Source organism: Anolis carolinensis, unplaced genomic scaffold, assembly GCF_035594765.1.
Source record: "Anolis carolinensis isolate JA03-04 unplaced genomic scaffold, rAnoCar3.1.pri scaffold_14, whole genome shotgun sequence".
Taxonomy (NCBI): domain Eukaryota; kingdom Metazoa; phylum Chordata; class Lepidosauria; order Squamata; family Dactyloidae; genus Anolis; species Anolis carolinensis.
This window is the reverse complement of record NW_026943825.1, coordinates 9,285,386-9,309,029: the sequence shown is the minus strand read 5'-3', so window position 1 is coordinate 9,309,029 and position 23,644 is coordinate 9,285,386. Positions and strand designations below refer to the sequence as shown.

General features: G+C 43.0%; 1 protein-coding gene across 2 annotated transcripts; it reads left to right on the top strand.

The window, feature by feature from the left end:
- Nucleotides 1–1,393: 1,393 nt before the first annotated feature.
- On the top strand, nt 1,394–22,158 carry LOC100559819 (lysosomal acid glucosylceramidase). 2 transcript variants are annotated; one of them, XM_062964907.1, is made up of 11 exons: nt 1,394–1,534; nt 2,810–2,918; nt 5,329–5,520; nt 5,613–5,759; nt 6,957–7,090; nt 8,041–8,213; nt 9,488–9,722; nt 11,397–11,624; nt 18,831–18,994; nt 19,086–19,211; nt 21,790–22,158. In XM_062964907.1, the coding sequence occupies exons 2-11, from the start codon at nt 2,852–2,854 to the stop codon at nt 21,887–21,889; spliced, it is 1,566 nt and encodes a 521-aa protein (XP_062820977.1). In that variant the 5' UTR covers nt 1,394–1,534; nt 2,810–2,851; the 3' UTR covers nt 21,890–22,158. The 2 variants fall into 2 exon arrangements, with proteins under 2 accessions (XP_062820977.1, XP_062820976.1); XM_062964906.1 differs by having other exon boundaries at nt 9,488–9,725.
- The last annotated feature ends 1,486 nt before the right edge of the window (nt 22,159–23,644 follow it).

Here is a 23,644-nt window from a genome sequence, read left to right as displayed (position 1 = left end):
GAAAAATACATATTTTCCGGGGATCCCAAAGAGTACAAATACATATAGGCAGATAGATAGATTTCAAGGAAGTAAGGGAGAATCCATAGAGGTGGGTTACATTGCATAAAGGGGAATCATGAATGATATAAACAATTTGAAAACATTTGATAAGAACGAAGTTCACAACATCTGGGGAACCCAATATGGAAATTCATAAAAGTGGAGTTTTAGCAGCATGATCTCACAATTCATGAAGTTAGCTCAACGATTAGAAATTCATACAACAGTGATTCATGAGGGTGTCCAGGTACATAGAATATGAAAATTCACGGATACATGAGGAAAAGAGTTCATCTGTGGTGGAAGGAATTCATAGAGATGACATGGGGAAGAGGTACATGTGGGTTGCAGTCTTTGGAAGTATAAGATTTCATAAGTCCAGGGATAGGTCTGGGGAAGAGTGTTCTTCTCCTTCATAAAATTATGAAGGTATGAATGAAACGTGGAGGGCACCCGTCCAGGCACCCTCCTGGCAGCTGTAGAGAGGGTGAGGGTCCTTGGAGAACTATGTCTCCCAGCGGGAGAGCGATCCCCCATCCCCAGTTCACAGAAAGGGGCCAGGGATCTCCTAAACCATCCCGCGGGTCGCGGGGAGAGGAAAGTCCGGGCTTAGGCTACAAGAGAGCAGTCCGGCTTGAAAAGAGCAGTCGGTTCCGTTTGACAGTCAGCTGATGAGGTGCCGAGGACTGGACCGATTTCGGTTCCGTTGGTGGTCTTCGAGTCAGGAGCCTTAGAAAGGGTTAGGACTAAAAGAGGAGTGTTCTAGGGGTAATTTTGATAAAGATATGAGCCGATTTGTATCGTCCGCCGTATTAATCTATGGCGGAGAAGCCTCAGCCAGAGTTAAAAGGACGGACGGGTTAGAGAGAGAGAGAGAGAGGAGATTTCGTGCAAAGAAGGTGTCAGGGAAAGACACAAAATAACCAGATAGAGAGTGTTACTGTTAAAAATGAATGCTACTTTTATTGGGGGGATTTGTTACATAGTTCAGGGAAGGGGAAAGTGAAGAAGAAAAGATCTTTTAATAATAGTCTGCTGCGGTCCCGCTCCGTTCCTTTTGGTGATGGATCTGCGGAACTCTCCGCTGCGGGTCCAAATCAATTTGAAAGCCGGGGTGACGGTCATCATATTGTGTATTTATATATGTGTGTGTGTGTATATATGTATATACAGTATGTATATATGTATATACTATATGTATATATGTGTGTGTGTACATGTATATACAGTATATGTATGTATGTGTGTATGTATATGTATATGCCTAGCACATCACTTTCTGGCAGACCCTTGCCTCTCTTCTGCAGCACAAGCCCTTCTTTCTGTTCTGGGTTCCAAAACACTACAACTCCCAGCTGCCCCTGCGGCACAGGGCGGGTCACGTGAGCCGGATCATGTGACCTTCAGGCAGGGAATCTGCGGAAAAGCCGCTGGATCCCGCTTCTTTGCTGCTTTTCCAGCCGAGGAGGTGAAGGAGGCTGGCTGCACCTGGGTAAGGGATAAGCTTCCCTGTCTTGGGGCTGATGGGAGTGGGAGTCCCGAAGGGTTTCGAAGCAGAACGCGGAGGCTGGTCAGTGGGTTTGCTGTGAGTGTTCCTGGCTGTGTTCCAGAAGCATTCTCTCCTGACGTTTCGCCCACATCTATGGCAGGTTGTGCTCAAAGGTTGTGTGGTCTGTTGGAAGTAGCCTTGTAGCTTCAAAGTCTGGTTGCTTCCTGCCCGGGGGGGGGGACCCGTTGTTGGAAGGGTGTTAGCTGGCCCTGATTGTTTCTTATCTGGGATTCCCGTTTCGTTTTTTTTGTTGCTCTTTATTTACTGTCCTGATTTTAGAGTTCGTTACCTTCCCGCCGATAGGAGCGGTACCTATTGATCTACTCACCTTTAGCATGTTTTCGGACTGCTACGGTTGGTGGAAGCTGGGGCTAACGGTGGGAGCTCACCCCGCTCCACAGATTGAAACCACACCGACCATTCGGCCTGCCAAGTTCAGCTACTTGCAGTACCTTATTGATTTACTCACCTTGGCATGTTTTCGGACTGCTACGGTTGGCAGAAGCTGGGGCTAACGGTGGGAGCTCACCCCGCTCCACAGATTCAAACCACGCCGACCATTCGGCCTGCCAAGTTCAGCTACTTGCAGTACCTTATTGATCTACTCACCTTTTGCATGTTTTCGGACTGCTGCGGTTGGCGGAAGCTGGGGCTAACGGCGGGAGCTTACCCCACTCCAAAGATTCAAACCATCGACCATTTGGCCTGCCAAGTTCATCTACTTGCAGTACCTATTGATCTACTCGCCTTTGGCATGTTTTCGGGCTGCTGCGGTTGGCGGAAGCTGGGGCTAACGGCGGGAGCTCACCCCGCTCTACAGATTCAAACCCCCTTAAATCCATTCCTGTGCTATGGTAGATTCTGCACATGCTCAGAAGCGCCCCATCGAGTGGGAGGTTGCCTTCTAATTATGTGGTGCGACCGTGGCACACCTTGCCGGCACAAAGGTGCCAGGTGTTAATGGGATTCAGGTGTCAACAGGAGTGCGAAGGAATTGATTTAGACTAATGCAAGGAATTGATTTAGACTAATGCGCTTCCTTCCAAGGCAGGTGTGCCTTCAGGTGCTCCAAAGGCCAGGCCAGGCACCCCAAGGGCCACCGTATTCTTCCAGGAAGGGAGGCACCAGCAAAGCCCTCCCGGCAGATAGCCATCCAGCATCTCCTTCAAAGCCTCTGGAGAAGGAAAATCCTGAAACCCTTTTCTCCCCCTTTCTTAGAGATGTGAATAGCCAGTTGTGGGTCTGAGTTACGCTGGGACCATGGTGCTCCGGAGAGCCGGTGTGTGGGGTTTGCTGGTCTTGCTACAGGCAGTCGTTGGAGGGATGGGTGAGTGCGGCATACTATTATTATTATTATTATTATTATTATTATTATTATTATTATTTATAGAGTGGAATATAAACATTATTATTATTATTATTATTATTATTATTATTATTATTATAGAATGGAATATGAATAAACTATATTATTATTATAAAGTGGAATATAAATAAATTATTATTATTATTATTAACTAGCTGTGCCCGGCCACGCGTTGCTGTGGCAAAGTGGTGGGGGTATTGGTTAAAAATTGTTTTGGAATTTTTATTTGATGTTATTTGTATTTTTAATTACTTTTATTGTAACTTATCTTTTTTATTATTTTGTTGTATATTTTTAGTTATTTTGTTATTATAGTATTTTATTGTATTACTTTTTAGTGTTTTTAATTATTTTAGTGTTTTTAATTATTTTTTATTGTATTATTTGTATTTATTTTATTTTTTATTCTTTTATTAACACAGGGCTGAGTGGGTTGCTAGGAGATCAAGTGGGCGGAGCTTAGCCTTCTAACTGGCAGCAATTAGATAAAAACAATTATTCCTTTCCCTCTAATTAGGACTTTATTTTTCTTTTCTTTTTGTTGTCGGAACCTAGGGGCAAGGATGGTGGGTTGTGTTGCCAAATTTTTAGGTTCTGGGGCTTGTACTTTTGTTGTTTAGTGGGAGGAACGGACACCATTACTCCTTTATATATATAGAAGTGGAATATAAATAAATTATTCTTATTCTTATTATTATCGAGTGGAATATAAATAAACCAATTTATTTATTTATTTATTAGCAACATTTATATCCCGCCCTTCTCACCCTGAAGGGGACTCAGGGCCACTTACAAGTTATATATACATACAGTAGAGTCTCGCTTATCCAACCTCCACTTATCCAACATTCAGTCGTCCTTTTAGTAGTCAGTGTTTTTGTAGTTAATGTTTTCAATACATTGCAAAGTTTCGGTGCTAAATTCATAAATACAGTAATTACTACATAACACTACTGTGTATTGATCTGCTTTTATGTGATGTTTTGGTGCTTAATTTGTAAAATCATAATGTAATTTGATGTTTAATAGGCTTTTCCTTAGTCCCTCCTTATTATCCAACATTTTCACTAATCCAACGTTTTGCCAGCCCGTTTATATTGGATAAGTGAGACTCTACTGTACAATATATTATATTATTAGTATAGCACAATATAAGCACTATATAAGCATTATATAGTATTATATTGTACTATACGACTTATCCAAGGTTCTGGATCATCCAATGCATTTTTGTAGTCAATGTTTTCAATATATCATAATATTTTGTTGCTAAATTCGTGAATACAGTAATTACAACATAACATTGCTGCGTATTGAACTACCTTTTCTGTCAGATTTGTTGTCTAACATGATGTTTTGGTGCTTAATTTGTAAAATCATAACCTAATTTGATGTTTAATAGGCTTTTCCTTAATCCCTCCTTATTATCCAAGATATTCGCTTATCCAAGCTTCTGCCGGCCTGTTTAGCTTGGATAAGTGAGACTCTACTGTATTATTATAGCGTGGACTATAAATAAACTATATGATTATTATTATAGAGTGGAATATAATAATCTATATTATTATTATTATAGAGTGGAATATAAATAAACTATATTGTTATTGTTATAAAGTGGAATATAAATTAACTATATTATTATTATCATTATTAGAGAGTGGAATATAAATAAACTATATTATTATTATTATAGAGTGGAATATAAATAAACTATATTATTATTATTATTATTATAGAGTGGAATATAAATAAACTATATTATTATTATTATTATCATTATTAGAGAGTGGAATATAAATAAATAAATAAAGTATATATTTAATATTATTATAGAGTGGAATATAATAATCTATATTATTATTATTATAGAGTGGAATATAAATAAACTATATTATTATTATTATAGAGTGGAATATAAATAAACTATATTATTATTATTATTATTATTATTATAGAGTGGAATATAAATAAACTATATTATTATTATTATCATTATTAGAGAGTGGAATATAAATAAATAAATAAATAAAGTATATATTATTATTATAGAGTGGAATATGAATAAACTATATTATTATTATTATTATTATTATTATTATAGAGTGGAATATAAATAAACTATATATTTATTATTATCATTATTAGAGAGTGGAATATAAATAAATAAATAAATAAATAAAGTATATATTTATTATTATTATTATAGAGTGGAATATAAATAAAGTTTTTTATTATTATTATTATTATTATTAATATAGAGTGGGATATAAATAAAGTATATTATTTTATTATTTTCTGCAACATGTTTTTGGGGGGAGTGACGACCCCTTCCTTCCTTCCTTCTCTGTCTGTCCTCCCTTCTCCGCGAAAGGGAGCCAACCCTGCAAGGAGAAGTACTTGGACCCGGACTCCATGGTGTGTGTTTGCGACCGCGCCTATTGCGACACCCAGGACCCCGTCTCCCTCCCTCGGCCCGGCTTCTTTGCCAAGTACGAGAGCAGCAAGTCCGGGCGGCGGCTGGAGCGCAGCGAAGGGAAGTTCCAGGACAAGGCCTCCACCCCAGGTACCCCGGCCACTCCTTTCTTTGGTGGGCCGAAGGAACGGAAACACTCATTCGGATACATGACAACTCACTGACCAACCTTTGCCTCCCAGCTCTGGTTCTGGTTCTGGAGACGGCCCAACGGTATCAAATGATCAAGGGATTTGGCGGTGCTGTCACGGACGCGGCTGCAATGAATATATTATCGCTGACTCCCGACGTCCAGAATAATCTGCTCCGTTCCTACTTTTCGGATGAAGGTGAGGGTTAGAGTGGGACTCAGGGCAGATCACAATGAACACATATACACGGCAAACATATACATACACACATAGATACATATATACGTATATATACATAAACACATAAATATATACATATACATACACATATACCTACTTATATATAAATACACATACATAAATATACATATACATACACACATACATATATATCCATACATATACATACATACACACATACATATATATACATGCATATACATACATACATGCACACATATACATATACATGCATATATACACATACATACATATACATACACACATATATACATATATATAAATACATGCATACACACACATATACATACACACATACATATATATACATATACATACACACATATGCATACACATGCATACATACACATACATACATATACATGCATAAATACACATATATACATATATATACATATACATACATATACATACACACATATATACATATATATATACATACATGCATACACACACATATACATACACACATATACATACACATGCATACATACACATACATACATACATATATATGCATATATATATATATATATACATGCATACATACAATAGCTTGGGTACCCAGTGATTTATTTATTTGTTTATTTTATTTACAGTACAGTAGCTTCTCACTTATCCAAGAATCGCTTATCCAACGTTCTGGATTATCCAACGCATTTTTGTAGTCAATGTTTTCAATATGTCATGATATTTTGGTGCTAAATTTGTAAATACAGTAATTACTACATATATGTCGTTCACATATACACGACAAACATTCAACACCGTTATTAGACATACGACATATATAGATGGACACAGAGGCCATTTAACGTGTTCCAGCTTCATGAGGGTTATGCTCAATTCCGGCCACAGGGGGAGCTGCCACTTCATCGTCCACTTGTGACACCCAAGCCCTTGATGGAGTACTTCCTCATTCTTTCCTCTTGGTGTCGTAAATGAGTTAAATTAACCTCCCTGCATAAAGCGGTACCTACATTTCCTACTCAACAGATTCAGCTGACTTCCGAGCTGCATAGGTCAACAGTGAACTAGGCTATTAATGGTTGGGGGCTCAATCCGACCCAGGCTGGCTTCGAACTCATGACTTTGGTGGTGTCTTTCTGTGGCCTTTCCCCTCGTTGTCTGCAGGGATCGAGTACAACGTCCTGCGTCTGCCCATGGCCAGTTGCGACTTCTCGGTGCGGCCGTATTCGTATGCCGACACGCCATACGACTACGAGCTGAAGGACTTCAACCTGGTGGATGAGGACGTCAACATGAAAGTGAGTGTCCTGCAGTGAGTACGTGATAATTTTTGGGACTCAAAAATATCCCTCTTTTGTGGTGATTCCACCAAAAATATAGCAGAAGCAGACTTCACAACCAAGCAGATCCCAAAAATATAAGTCCAAAAGTATTTATTGAAGTAAAAGAAATACATTCTGGATAGGAAAGATATCGAAGAATGTGCATTCTCCAAGTAAGATGTAGCTGCGTGTACATTAGTAGAGAATGGCAAGATGCTGAGCTAACTAATAGGCATGTCCGATCGATGAAAAAAATATTTCAATTCTCGTTTCTAAAGTAGGGGGTGCTGGCGCTTCGATATAGAAATTATTTCCGATTTTTTCACCCCAAAATTTCGGATATTTCCGAAAATTCGTAATGATTCTAAATGTTTTTAAAATGGCGGACACGCATGCACAATCGCTACAGTATGGCAATGTATGGCATTGTATGACAATGTGGACGCAGAGGACGTTAGCCCCCACCTTTGCGTCCATCATGGAAGCTTCTGATTGGCCGGGGAGCGGTAGCCATGTTAGGCTGCACTAAGCTCCCATTCAAGCTAGGTTGCAGAAACAAATTATTTTTTAAAAATATTTTTTTAAATATATTTTAAAAAAAATGGGGGGGGGGGGGAATTAACAAAACATTAAGAGACAATTAGAGAATGGGCCAACAATGGTTCGAATTACATTGCTGGTTGCGCTGTGAGACAATGTCTCCGAATGCGTATCAAAAAGCGAGAACAATCCGAAATAATTCCGATATACGATTCAAAACGATTTTTTGGACATGTCTACTAACTAACTTTCTCAATCTCCTGGTCTAAGGAAGGCAAAAGGTAAAGATATCAATTATTATGCATGCGGCTACATCTTGCCATCTTCCAAGCAAGATGTAGCTGTGTGTACATTAGTAGAGAATGGCAAGGTTCTTCTCCCCGCAGATCCCTCTGGTCCATCGGGCCAAGGCCATGTCTAAGAAGCCCATCTCCTTGTTGGCCGCCCCATGGACCTCCCCGACGTGGATGAGAACCAACGAGGAATGGAAGGGGAAGGGGTCCCTCAAGGGGAGCGCCGGAGACCGGTTCCACAAGACGTGGGCCAACTATTTCGTCAGGTAAAGTGGGGTACGGATTGGGGCACGGCTCCCTGTTGTGGTGTCTCTCGGCTCCAGTTGGATTAGTCTTCTTGAAAGAATACGCCAAGACGCACAATGTCTTTAATATTCGGGTCGGCTTATATGCGAGTATATACGGTATATCAGAGATAGAGAGTTTATTAAAGTCTTATTATTATCTGGTGCAGCAGATTAAGCCACTGGGCTGCTGAACTTGCTGACCGAACGGTCGGCGGTTTGAATCTGGGGAGCAGGGTGAGCTCCCAATGTTAGCCCCAGCTTCTGCCAACCTAGCACTTCGAAAACATGCAAATGTGAGTAGATCAATAGGTATCGCTCCCATTGGCGGGAAGGTAATATTGGCGCTCCATGGAGTCATGCCCGCGGCCACATGACCTCGGAGGTATAAGAAAGTATTGTTATTATTATTAATAAAGTATTATTAATTATTATTAAGTATTATTATTTTATTATTAAGTATTATTATTTTATTGTTTATTATTTTAAAGATTTTTTTTTTAATGATGTTTTTAAAATGTTTTTAAATTGTTGATTTTAGCCGGTTCTTGTAAGCCGCTCCGAGCCCTAGGGGAGTGGCGGCATATAAGTTTGAAAAATAAATAAATAAATAAATCAATTGTATGACACAGCAAACAAGATAGATATGCTGGATTTCGTTTCACAAAATCACAAGTCGAACACTTCCCAAGTGTCTAGGACTGTGTGATGAATTTTCGGATGATGTGTGCAGATCCCAGTAGGGTGGCCTTTTGCAGTTGGCAGATTGTAATTTCGTCAATGTCTATCGTTTCCAAATGCTGGCTGAGATCTGAGATTATTATTATTATTATTGATAAAGTATTATTATTATTGACAAATTATTATTATTATTATTATTATTATTATTATGAACCTCCGCTGGCTCAGTGTGTTAAAGCGCTGAGCTGCTGAACTTGCAGACCGAAAGGTCCCAGGTTCAAATCCTGGGAACGGAGTGAGCGCCCGCTGTTAGCTCCAGCTTCTGCCAACCTAGCAGTTCGAAAACATGCAAATGTGAGTAGATTAATATGTACCGCTCCGGTGGGAAGGTAACAGCGCTCCATGCAGTCATGCCGGCCACATGACCTTGGAGGTGTCTACGGACAACGCCGGCTCTTTGGCTTAGAAATGGAGATGAGCACCAACCCTCAGAGTCAGACATGACTGGACTTAACGTCAGGGGAAACCTTTACTTATTATTATTATTATTGTTATTATTATTTATTTTCCTCCAGGTTCCTAGACGAGTACGCCAAGCACAACCTGACCTTTTGGGCTGTGTCGGCCGAGAACGAGCCGACGGCCGGCCTGATCGACAACTACCCGTTCCAGTGCTTGGGCTTCACCGCCGAGCAGCAGCGGGACTTCATTGCGCTGGACCTGGGGCCGGCCCTGGCCAACAGCTCCCACAAGGACATCCGTCTCATTGTCCTGGATGACAACCGCGTGCTTCTGCCCCACTGGGCCAAGGTGGTATGTTGCCGCATGAAAAACGGTTGTGAGCGCATGGCTTTATTTATTTATTATTTATTTACAGTATTTATATTCCGCCCTTCTCACCCCGAAGGGGACTCAGGGCGGATCACATTATAACACACAAAGGGCAAACATTCAATGCCCATAAACACATCAAACAGAGACTGAGAGACACACGCAGAGGCAAGTTAACGTTCTTCTGAGGGGATGTTCGATTCTGGCCACAGGGGGGAGCAGCTGCTTCATCATCCACACTGACGGCACTTCCTCATTCCAGGTCGTAAATTAGTTAATCTTGCCTCCCCACTTTTTATAAGTGGTACCTTATCTCCTACTTGATAGATGCAACTATCTTTCGGGTTGCTAGGTCAGCAACGAGCAGGGGCTATTTTTTATTTTTAATTGACGGGTGCTCACCCCGCCACGGGCTGGCCTCGAACTCATGACCTCATGGTCAGAGTGATTTAAGGCAGCTGCTCAACAGCTGCGCCACAGCCCAGCCCGGCTTTCCATTCCATCAGAGCACAGACTCAACCCTGCTTGAGCGGTGATGGCATGATCGTCAGCATAGAGGAAACTCTCTGTCCCTTCTGGCAGTGGTTGGTCTGTGTTTTAGATCAGTGATTCCCAAAGTGGGTGCTACCGCCCCCTGGTGGGTGCTGCAGCGATCCAGGGGGGCGGTGATGGCACCTATTAGGACACGGGGGCGGGGCCAGAGGAGGGGAGGGGCCTCTTTCCAAATGCTGGAAACAGGGCTGAGCATCTATACCTCTCCTGAGAGGCCTTTTAGGATTAAAGGGTGGGGCTAGGGGTGGGGGGTGGGGCCTCTTCCCAAGAGCATGAGGCAGGGCTGAGCCTCTATACCTCTCCTGAGAGGCCTTTCAGGACTAAAGGGCAGGGCTGGGGGTGGGGGCGGGGCCTCTTCCCAAGAGCATGAGACAGGGCTGAGCCTCTATATGTCTCCTGAGAGGCCTTTCAGGACTAAAGGGCGGGGCTAGGGGTGGGGGCGGGGCCTCTTCCCAAGAGCATGAGACAGGGCTGAGCCTCTATATGTCTCCTGAGAGGCCTTTCAGGACTAAAGGGCGGGGCTAGGGGTGGGGGCGGGGCCTCTTCCCAAGAGCATGAGACAGGGCTGAGCCTCTATACCTCCCCTGAGGCGCTTGTTAGAAGACGGGGGCGAGGTATAGAGGTCCAGCCCCGTCAGGCACTTGGGAAGCGGCCCCACCCCCTCCTCTATCCCCACCTTTTAGTCCTAAAAAGCCATTCAGGAGAGGTATAGATGCTCAACCCTGTCTCAACCCCCTGTGTCCAGGACAGGGATAGAAGCTCAGCCCTGCCTCAGAGCCCGTAACTCTGCCGTCCATTTGTGGCCCCGCCCACCCACCCCCCTCGCAGTCTTGCATCTTGGACTAGGGGAGAGGCTCAGCCCTGCCCTCTTGAGCAGGAGCCACGCCCACCCCTCTAAGCCACGCCCCCCTTTCCAGGGTTTGCTGAGTCATATTTTTTTCTGGAAGGGGGGCGGTAGGCCAAATAAGTTTGGGAACCACAAATCTAAATCTTCAGAGAGCTTCTGTTCCACCAATTCAAAGCTCCCTGCTTGAGCGGTGATGGCACGATCGTCAGCATAGAGAGAGCTTGTGTGTGATGTGTTTACTTCTCTCTGCGCAGGTGTTGAGCGGAGACAGCAAGGCGTACCGCTACGTCCACGGCATCGGCGTCCACTGGTACCTGGACTTCATTGCCCCCATCGCGGACACGGTGGCCATTACCCATCAGCTCTTCCCAGACTATTTTGTTATTTCTACCGAGGCCTGTGCCGGAGCGCACTTCTGGGAGAAGGACGTCATGCTCGGCTCGTGGGATCGGGGCAACCAGTACAGCCGCAGCATCCTGGCGGTAAGGCCATGATATTACTGTTGTTGTTGTTGTTGTAACGATGGGGAGGACACCAACAACGACCTCCCAACACATCATAATTATTATCAAGGATGATGTTGTTGTTGTTGTTGTTGAGAAGCATGAAGACACCAGCAAAGACCTCCCAACACATACCGTATAAACTCGAGTAATTTGATGTTTAATAGGCTTTTCCTTAATCCCTCCTTATTATCCAAGATATTCACTTATCCAAGGTTCTGCCAGCCCATTTAGCTTGGATAAGTGAGACTCTACTGTGTAGTGAAATGATGTCCATTTTGGCCACCTTGATTAGCATTGAATGGCCTTGCAGCTTCAAAGTCTGGCTGTTTACTGTGCTATAGTGTAATAATATATAAATATTATTATATTACAATATAATAATAATAATAATAATGATAATAATAATAAGTAATATAGTAATACAGTAGAGTCTCGCTTATCCAACGTTCTGGATTATCCAACGCATTTTTGTAGTCAATGTTTTCAATACATCATGATATTTTGGTGCTAAATTCGTAAAAACAGTAATTACTACATAGCATTACTACGTATTGAACTACTTTTTCTGTCAAATTTGTTGTATAACATGATGTTTTTGTGCTTAATTTGTAAAACAATAACCTATTTTGATGTTTAATAGGCTTTTTCTTAATCTCTCCTTATTATCCAACATATTCGCTTATCCAATGTTCTGCCAGCCTGTTTATGTTGGATAAGTGAGACTCTACTGCATATACCGTATATACTCGAGTATAAGCCGACCCGAATATGAGCCAAAGCACCTAATTTTACCACAAAACAACTGGGAAAATGTTGACTCCAGTATAAGCCGAGGGTGTTAAATTTCAGAAATAAAAATAGGTACCAATAAAATTACCGTATATACCTGACTATAAGCCGACCCTAATATAAGCCAAGGCACCTAATTTTACCACAAAAAACTGGGAAAACATTGGCTCCAGTATAAGCCGAAGGTGGTAAATTTCAGAAATAAAAATAGATACCAATAAAATTACCGTAATTATTATCAAAGATGTTGTTGTTATTGACAAGCATGAAGACACCAACAAAGTCCTCCCAACACATCATTATTTTCAAAGATGATGATGATGATGATGTTGTTGTTCTAACGAGCACAAAGACACCAACAAAGCCCTCCCAACACATCATCAATATTATCAAAGATGTTGTTGTTGTTGTTGTTGTAGAATCCTAGAGTTAGAAGAGACCCTAAAGGCTATTCAGTCCTAACCTCATTCTGCCAGGCAGGAAGACACCATCAAAGCCCTCCCAACAGATGGCCATCCAGAAGGAAACTCCCTCATAATTATTATCAAAGTAGTTATTATTGCTATTATTATTGGATCCTAGAATTAGAAGAGACCCCAAAGGCTACCTCATTCTGCCAGGCAGGAGGACACCATCAAAACCCTCCTGACAGATGACCACCCAGCCTATGTTGGAATGTCAGGCTCACTTCAAAGGACCAGTCTGAACGCAGGTCAAAGATTGCTGCTCTCAAATCCAATCTTTATTGAAGAATACATGACTTTGGAAAAGTCGGGAATGACCTAATGTTTACATACAATCATTTTTATCACCTCTGTCGTAACGTCACACCACACGTAAATATCATCACCAAATCCCACCCCCTGTATCACATTACTATTATTCCCACACATTCTACCAATTATAATTGTTTATACTTTCAACCCCGAGTTCCCAGGCTCTTCTATCTTCTTCTGCCAGGTGCTTCATGAGACATCAGGAATTATTTATGTTATGACTCCAAGTCCAGGGCTTGGAAATTCAGCCCTGGGACTTGGTTCCATGACATGGCGCCCCCTTTTTCTCCATCGTCCTCTTCGGTGCTGCTTTCATCACAATTCTGAAATAAATCAAACAATAACTCTATGCGTCCATTTTGTCCAAAGTACCCATATACTTTTTCAGTAAACTGCGATGGAATACTGGGTGTATTTTCCCTAAACTTTTTGGCAAGGCCAATTGGAAAGTCACTTCGTTTATAACACCCTGTATTCTGAATGGTCCAATATATTTGGGGCCCAGTTTTCTCGAAGGTAGTCCCAACTTGATGTTTTGTGTACTTAACCATACTAAATCTCCTTTCTCCAATTTTTCGCCTTCCATCCTTTTTCTGTCTGCGAATGTTTTATACTTTTTGTGTGCTTCCTTTAAGGATGCAGTCACTTGACTCCAACATTCTAGCATTTGAGTTTTCCATTTCCCTGCCCCTGTTTCTTCATTCTCTGTCCATCTTGGCAATTGGGGCAGAGGCTGTATTTCATACCCGTAAACAACTTCAAAGGGGGTTTTATTTGTTGCGGAGTGTATAGCCGAATTAAAAGCTAGTTCTGCGAAGGCTAGCCATTTAGACCAGTCATTCTGTCTCATGTTTGAGTACATGCGGAGGAACTGTCCAAGCGTCTGTTGAGTACGTTCTACTGCCCCGTTTGTCATGGGGTGAAAAGCAGAACTTAGGCTCCTTTCTGCTCCTAGCATTTCCAAGAATTTTTCCCAGAATTTTGCTGTGAACTGAACCCCTTTGTCACTGACCACTCTACTGGGACATCCATGAAGTTTATAAATATGGTTTATGTACAATTCAGCCAGCTTCTCTGCCGATGGTAGTTTCGTCAGTGCTATAAAGTGGGCCTGTTTAGAAAACAGGTCTAATACTGTCCAAATATAACGATGTCCCTTGCTAACCGGCAGTTCCCCCACAAAGTCCATAGCCACACATTCCCAAGGCCTGGTAGGTTCTGCTACTGTTTGTAATAATCCCATTGGCTTCCCTCCTCTTGATTTATTTCTGGCACAATCATCACATTGGACAACATGATTCTTTATGTCCTTCCTCATCCCAGGCCACCAACAATGTTTTGCTATCGCCTTTGTTGTTTTTGTAATCCCTGTATGACCAGCGCTCTGGTTATTGTGAAAACGATGCAAAATCTTAATCCTTAATATTGCCGGGATATACAGTTTCTTGTTCACAAACCAAAATCCCCCCTTCTGCTCCCCCTTTTCTGCGTTGGATGCAATCCACTGATCTCCTTCGTATGACTGTCTCAGTTCTTTTCCCCAACTATTTTCCTCGTCAAATTCAATAATAGCAGTGTTCTCTCTTTGGGTCTGAGCTCTTGTACTGACAGCTAAACCCCATTGTTTATCGGAAAATAATGTTCCCTCTTTTGTAGTGGTTATGCCCTCGTGTTGAGGCATGCGTGAAAGAGCATCTGCCAAGACATTCTGTTTCCCTTGGAAAAACTTTAATTGGAAATCGAACCTGCTAAAGTATTGTGCCCATCTAATTTGTTTAGGGGACAATTTTCGAGGAGATTTTAAATACTGGAGGTTCTTATGGTCAGACCAAATTTCAAATGGGATTCCACTCCCTTCGAGGAAGTGCCGCCAGCATTCTAAGGCTTTTAATATGGCTAATGCTTCTTTTTCCCATATGGGCCAACATTTTTCAGTTTCACTGAACTTCCGAGACAAATATCCACAAGGTTTTAAATTCCCATTTTGATCTTTTTGCAATAGTACTGCCCCGTATGCACAGTCTGAAGCATCGCAATGAATTATGAAAGGGCTCCGGATATCGGGGTGTTTTAGGACAGGTTCTTCTGTGAAGCGTCCTTTTAGGGTTTCAAATGCCTTTTGGCATTCTGGTGTCCAACTCAGTTTGGCGCCAGGAGCTTTCACTTTTGCTGTCTCCCCTTTCCCTTTTGTTTTTAAAAGTTCAGTAAGGGGAGCGGTTATTTGCGCAAAGCCTTTTATGAACGATCTATAAAAATTTGCAAATCCCAGAAATGATTGCAATTGTCTCCTTGTTTGAGGTACTCCCCATTCTTTTACGTCTGATACTTTAGACGGGTCCATAGCTAACCCTTCTGGAGATATCCGGTACCCTAGAAAGTCAATTTGAGTTTTATTGAATTCACATTTGGACAGTTTTGCATACAGCTTTGCTTCCCTTAGTCTTTGCAAAACTTCCCGGACCAATTCCACGTGCTTTTCCTTATCCTCGCTCACGATCAAGATGTCATCCAGAAATATGAATACTCCTCGGTACAACAATGGGTGCAGTATTTCATTTATAAGCTGCATAAAGCAACCGCCGCCATTTTTTAACCCAAATGGCAAAATTTTATATTCAAAATGGCCGAATGCGCAGGAAAATGCAGTTTTCCAAGTATCCTCGGGTTTGATTCTTAATTTATGATATGCTTCAATTAAATCCAGTTTAGTAAATATGCTCCCTTTCTTCAATACGGTAATTAAATCCTTTACTAAGGGCATAGGGTATTTATTGTCCTTAGTAATTGCATTTAAATTTCGATAGTCAATGCACAATCTTAGAGAGTTGTCTTTCTTTCTCCTAAATAACACTGGGGCTCCGAGAGGAGAGTTGGACGGCTTAATGAAGCCTCGCGCCAGGTTCTTATCAATATATTTCCTCAATTCCTCCTTCTCCTGAACAGACATGGGATACACTTTTGGTTTTGGTAAGTTTGCTCCTGGGGTTATTTCAATTTCTACTTCTATATTCCTCTTGGGAGGTAATTTACTTGCCTCTTTCTGATTAAAAACATCCACAAAGTCTCTGTATTCAGGTGGCAATAGCTGTGGGTCTATTTCCCCTGTTTCATCTCCCTCGTCCTCCTCTGCTGCTATTTTGCTTATCCCCCATTGTGTTTGTTGCTCTTTAAATGCCAGGCTCTTTCCTCTCCAATCTACTTCGGGATTTGCCTGTTCGAGCCATGGGATCCCTAGTATGACATTGTATGTGGCAATAGGGGCTATCACAAAGGATATTCTTCCTTCCCATTTGCCTATTTTACATGGGACCCCCCGTATTTCCTTCGTAGATACCTCTCCAGCAGCAACTGATCCATCTAGCTGCGAAAATGCAATCGGGGAGTCAAGCAGCGTCTGCCGGCATTTTAGCGCACCTGCTAATTCCGGAGTTATAATGTTCCTAGAACAACCGCAATCCACGAATGCCCTGCAGGTGGCCCGATTCTCTAACCCCGATAGGCAGATTGGCACTACTAGCATGCGTTTGTCTTGACTCACCAGCCTCTCCGGAGATTCTGGGGCTCGCACCTCCTCCTCCGCTCGTCTCCCGGCTGCTGGCTTGGGCTTTGGGGGTTTTTGCGGCTCCCCCTTCCGGGCCCAACATTCTGCTGCTCGATGGCCCGTCTTCCCACACACAAAGCATCCCGGCTTGGGTCTGTTGTCGTCTCCTTTGAAGGGGATCCCCGGCCTCCCTCCGGGCCTTTCCTGCTTCCTCGTTTCTCCTCGACCCCTCGCCACCGGTCTTTGCTGGCCGCCGCCGCTCCGGAACCGCTTTACTTGGGCCAGGGTGGATTCGACGCGCCCTGCCAGTTGTATCCAGCCCTGAAGTGTCTCTGGATCGTCTCTGTGCGCCGCCCAACTAAAAACCTCGGGGCGTAGTCCCTCTTTGAATATCTCCACTTTGGTCACTTCAGACCACTCTGGTACCTTTTCCGCGAGATGGAGGAATTCCTCTGCGTACTCGGGCACCGTTTTGTCCCTCTGCTTTATTCCTTTAAGCTGGTCTCGAGCCCTCAATTGCTCTAGCCGGTCTCTGAACCGGTTTTCCAGTGCGGCGAGGAAGCGGGGCACTGACCTCAAGCACGGGTCGCGTCTGGCATGTAGTTGCACATACCAGCTGGCCGCTCCTCTCTTTAGTGTGTTGCCGATGGCCCGCACCATGCTTCCTTCGGAGGGGAATGTGTGTGCATTGTCCGCCATGTATCCCCTGATGCCAATGAGGAAAAAGTTCAGTTCAGATTATTCCCCTCCGTATTCCAGTTTGAGCTCTTCCCTCCTCTGCATCCATTCTGCGGCCCGTTGATGCTGTCTGGGAGGCATGGGGAAGGGTTGCATCGGGTTCCCTTGGACGGCCCCTTTGAACACGCCGCGCCCCATCCCGGCGGTCGTTCCCCGCGGCTCCCGAAACTCTGCCGCTGCTGTCGACCCTTCTCCCCATCCGAATGCGGGCCTCGCCGTAGCCCCCGCACCTCGCCTTCCTTCGTCGTACGGCACATCCTCCTCCTCTTCCTGGATCTCCGGCTCCTCTCCGCCTTCCTCTGCTAATCCACTGGACCCGATTCCTGGTCCCAGTGGTCTTTCCACCCCGACGCCCATTCGGGGGGTTGGGAGTCCTGTTGGAGTTGGCGGTCTCAGAGTTCTCAGAGCTTGCTGGCGCTCCACCTCGCGCGCCATTCTGTCCCGGAACTCCAGTTCCTGCCAGTATTCCTCATCCCCCTCGCCGCCACGGGGCTCTGCGTTGAGGTGCGCTGGCCCCTCTGGCTCCAAGCCCCTTCTTTACTTGGCTCTCTCTCGGCGCCATATCGGGTGGGCTCCTTCTGGAGATTCTCTTCCAATAGTGGCACCAATCTCCCCACGGTTTCCGACAGCCTGGATAAATTAGTTTCCAGGATGGATAACTGCAGGGCCACGGTCTCCGGCATGCTTCCTCCAGATCCCCAACTGGTTTCTGCAGCCGCCGAGACGCCTCTTCCTCCTCTGGGAATCCTCTGGGTCACGCCGTTCGGCAAGCTATGGCTTGCAGCGTTTCTTCCCCCAACGGCCGGGCCCCTGGCAGAGGCCTCTCCATTTAGGCTTTGATCGCCTTCTCCACTCATTATCACTTCACTGCGAATCCGCAGGAGGGTGAGAACGGGGATTCCCGACTTAAGTGTCAGGCTCACTTCAAAGGACCAGTCTGAACGCAGGTCAAAGATTGCTGCTCTCAAATCCAATCTTTATTGAAGAATACATGACTTTGGAAAAGTCGGGAATGACCTAATGTTTACATACAATCATTTTTATCACCTCTGTCGTAACGTCACACCACACGTAAATATCATCACCAAATCCCACCCCCTGTATCACATTACTATTATTCCCACACATTCTACCAATTATAATTGTTTATACTTTCAACCCCGAGTTCCCAGGCTCTTCTATCTTCTTCTGCCAGGTGCTTCATGAGACATCAGGAATTATTTATGTTATGACTCCAAGTCCAGGGCTTGGAAATTCAGCCCTGGGACTTGGTTCCATGACAGGAAACCTGCCTCTCTTCTAATCTTCTAATCTTTCCGCTTTCTCCTCCCTCTACAGAACCTCAACAACTACGTTGCAGGCTGGGTCGACTGGAATCTGGCTCTGGATTTGGAAGGGGGCCCCAACTGGGTCCAGAACTTTGTGGACAGCCCGATCATAGTGGACGCGGCCAACGACGTCTTCTACAAGCAGCCCATGTTCTACCACATGGGACACTTCAGGTAGCGGGGTAGATGGCTATATCGTCGTCATACATGTGGCCATTGTCTGCCAGTTGTGGACCTGATGGCACCTTCCGCCGTGTCTTTGCAGCAAATTCATCCCGGAAGGCTCCCAGCGGGTCGGCTTGACCGTGGTACAGAAATGCCTGGGTTGCAACTTGGAGCACGTGGCCGCCCTTCGCCCCGATGGGTCTGCCGTGGTGGTGGTCCTGAACCGGTGAGTTCCAGGTGCATTAGAGACCGCGAGGGCCATCCAGCCCACGGAAAGACACCATCAAAGCCCTCCCGACAGAGGACCATCCAACCTCTGGTTCAAAGCCTCCATCACACACATATTCCACCTGAAACGGGTGGATGTTGTAGTTGAATCCTCACCAGGTTCGGTCCGGACCCATCAAGCCATGGGGGAGCATTTGTGGGACATACATAACTAAATATATACATGAATGCATATTTTCATAGATATATACACATACTGTAATAATAATGTGTATAATAATGTGAATAATACACAATAATAATAATAATAATAATAATAATTCTGGAACACAACACACCAGACATCACAGTTGTGGAAAGAAAAAAGGTTTGGATCATTGATGTTACCATCCCAGGTGACAGTCACATTGATGAAAAACAACAGGAAAAACTCAGCCGTTATCAGGACCTCAAGATTGAACTTCAAAGACTCTGGCAGAAACCAGTGCAGGTGGTCCCGGTGTTGATGGGCACATTGGGTCAGCCGGCATTTGGAAACAGTAGACATTTGACAAAATCACAATCTGCCAACTGCAAAAGGCCACCCGACTGAGATCTGCACGCATCATCCGAAAATACATCACACAGTCCTAGACACTTGGGAAGTGTTCGACTTGTGATTCTGTGATACAAAATCCAGCATATCTATCTTGTTTACTGTGTCATAATAAAATGTAATACAATATTATACTAATAATAATACAATATAATAATATTAACGTCATGGACAGAACGCCAGCAAGTAAAACAAAACTCAGTTTATTGAGGTTACAGAACTAAAAACGCCCGTAAGGAACAAAGAACAGGGCAAACACTTGACTTCAGTGTGCTAAATAACCAAAAAGCAGCTCAGTTTGAGCTTAAACAGTTCAAAGGGAAAAACCGGGTTAAACAGGAGTATAATCCGGATTAAATCAAAGAGCTTACTTCAGCTTGGCAAACAATGCAAACAAAAGAGAATCAACAGGAGTTGGAATGTAAACAAAAGACTGGCGGCAGATTCTTCTCTGCTACTCAGGAACAGCAGGGGAGTAAACCAGGCTTGTTTACTCCTTCCTGCAGCGAACGAGAGCGTGGTTGTAGTCAAGATTCAGGTTTAGGGTAACGGCAGTCAGCAGGGTCCCAATCCGGTCCAGAAGATCAAAAGCCAAGCGTAGTTGTCAAGGAATCCAAAGGTCACACCGATAGCCAGCAGAAGGGTTAATCCGGAATCGTAGTCAGTCAGTCCAGCGTCAATCCAGTGAAAGTAGATATTGCCCGTCAAAAAGACGACGGAGGTCCAAGCTATCAAGATTAAACACAAGTTGCACAGAGAAAAACCCCACACAGTTCCTCCCGCCGTCAATGCCCCTTCCTTGGTAAACTTACGTATCCAGTAATGAAACACACCCATCTTCAGGAAATTCCCCAGCAAGAGCCCAAGCGTCCGTCCAGATTACCTTGCCCAACGCAATTAGACATTGGTCCCAAACCCCATTTTATCACAGTTCAAGCTCATCATCGCTGTCAGCTGCCATCCCAATTCCAGACGCCCCAACATCATCATCCTCATCAGAGCTTAAGCACCTTCGACTACGCCCCACAGCATCCCCAGCTGTGGATCCCGCTCCATCCCTCCAACCAGTCCATGGGTCGGATCCTGCAACCCGCCAATCACCTCCCATGCTTTCACTGCCTGCCTCCCCAACACCCAAATCCTCCCTCACACGAGTCCATTCCATATCATCCTCCTCCGAGCTGGCCATCTCTTCCTCCAAACCCTGAGAAAAACCCTCAAATGAGTCCTCATCTGTCGGCTCTGCAAACAAATCCCGGAGCCGTTTCCTTTCACGCTCCTCGAGAGTGTCTGACTCTCGAGGAGTCTTACGACCCCTTCTTTCATTACCGGAGCCCGAAGGCTCAACCATAACAATTAATTATATATTATATATTAAATGTAATACAGTAGAGTCTCACTTATCCAACATAAATGGGCCGGCAGACCGTTGGATAAGTGAATATCTTGGATAATAAGGAGGAATTAAGGAAAAGCCTATTAAACATCAAATTAGGTTATGATTTTACATATTAAGCACCAAAACATGTTATACAACAAATTTGACAGAAAAAGTAGTTTAATATGCAGTAATGTTATGTTGTAATTACTGTATTTATGAATTTAGCACCAAAATATCACGATATATTAAAAACATTGACTACAAAAATGGCTTGGATAATCCTGAACCTTGGATAAGCGAGGCTTGGATAAGTGAGACTCTACTGTAATAATAATAATGTAATACAATATTATACTAATAATAATACAATATAATAATTTTAATTATATATTAAATGTAATATTACTAATAATAATCGCATATAATGATATAGTACAATATAGTAATTTAATGCTTCTATTGTGCTATGCTAATAATACATTGTATGTTCATTTGATTTGTAAGCCGCTCTGAGTCCCCTCCGGGGTGAGAAGAGCGGGATATAAATGTAGTAAATAAATAAATAATAAATGACGTTTTGTCCTCGTTGTGCCGTTTCAGCTCCGGCTTGAACGTCTCCTTCGGGATTTCCGACCACGCCGGCATGATCCTGACCGAGATCCCGGCCAACTCCATCCAGACCTATCTCTGGAGGCGCTGAGGACGACGGCGGCCCAAGGTTGGGAACTCTTTCTTGGCATTCACCAAAACCCGCCCGGCCTCATTTGCCTTCCACGCCAAAGCTGAGGGGCTGGCGTGGTCCATGGGACATCGGGACCATCGTTTCTGCCGGCTTGGAAAACGTTGCTCGAAGTATATCCTCTGAACCAAAATGAAGGAGCCCGGACTGGCATTCCGATCCCAAAGAGAAGCGGCGTGTTTCCTTGTCTGCTTCTTTGGAGTCTGCTATTAAAACCGAATCATGCTTTATTACTTTTATTATTATTTTCCCAGGCAGAAGAATGTCACACTTTTTGGATTGCTGATGTTGTTCCAAAGTTAGTTGTAAATTACTTTCCGACAGCGAAAACATGTTGATTCCATCCGTTCCCGGACAGATGTTGACTTACCTTAATTGGTGTCGGTCAACGTAAGGAGCCTTGTGTTGATTTCCTTCTTAACTTAAAAGAGCCATTATTTCTGGTCATGTAAACACGTTGTTTTCCCCAAAAGCTCATCAGGTCAGTTAATCATTTGTTACCGTTCTCATTAGCAACTTTTAATTCCAGTTCCTCAGTGTAGTTGTTTTCCAGGCCTCAATATTTTAGAATTGTGTCTTCAGCCCAATTCGACCCCAAACCAAACAGTAGAGTCTCACTTATCCAAGACTCACTTATCCAAGGTTCTGGATTAATATGATATAATAATATTTATATATTATTGCATTATAACACAGAAAGCAGCCAGGCTTTGAAGCTGCAAGGCCATTCAATGCTAATCAAGGTGGCCAAAATGGCAACATTCACACCTTGGACATCATTCTGCTCTATATTTATATATATATACACACACATACACACACACACACATATACAGTAGAGTCTCACTTATCCAACACTCGCTTATCCAACGTTCTGGATTATCCAATGCATTTTTGCAGACAATCTTTTCAATACATCGTGATATTTTGGTGCTAAATTCGTAAATACAGTAATTACAACATAACATTACTGCGTATTGAACTACTTTTTCTGTCAAATTTGTTGTGTAACATGATGTTTTGGTGCTTAATTTGTAAAATCATAACCTCATTTGATGTTTAATAGGCTTCTCCTTAATCTCTTCTCATTATCCAACATATTCACTCATCCAATGTTCTGCTGGCCCATTTATGTTAGATAAGTGAGACTCTACTGTATATACTCGAGTATAAGCCTAGTTTTTCAGCCCTTTTTTAAAGACTGAAAAAGCCCCCCTTGGCTTATACTCGGGTGAGGGTCCTGGTTGGCTTATATTTGGGTCAGTTTATACTCGAGAATTTATTTATTTATTATTTTTCTCTATTATTATTGGTATTATTACATTTATTATTTTTCTCTATTATTACATTTATTTTACTCTATTTTTATTATTATTCATACATTTATTATTTCACTCTAATATTATTATTATTACATTTATTATTTTACTCTATTTATTATTACATGTATTATTTTCCTGTATTTATTACTATTATTACATATATTATTTTACTCTATTATTATTAAAAGGATACATAAGCACATTGACATTGAAGAAGATGAGAATAATGATTTGATCAGAGTTGGACGGTCTTATCTTAAATTTGTGCTTTATGTAAATATTCAAAAACATTTAACCTACTGATGCCTCAATTAATGTAGTTTTATTGGTATCTATTTTTATTTCTGAAATTTACCACCCTCGGCTTATACTGGAGTCAATGTTTTCCTAGGGG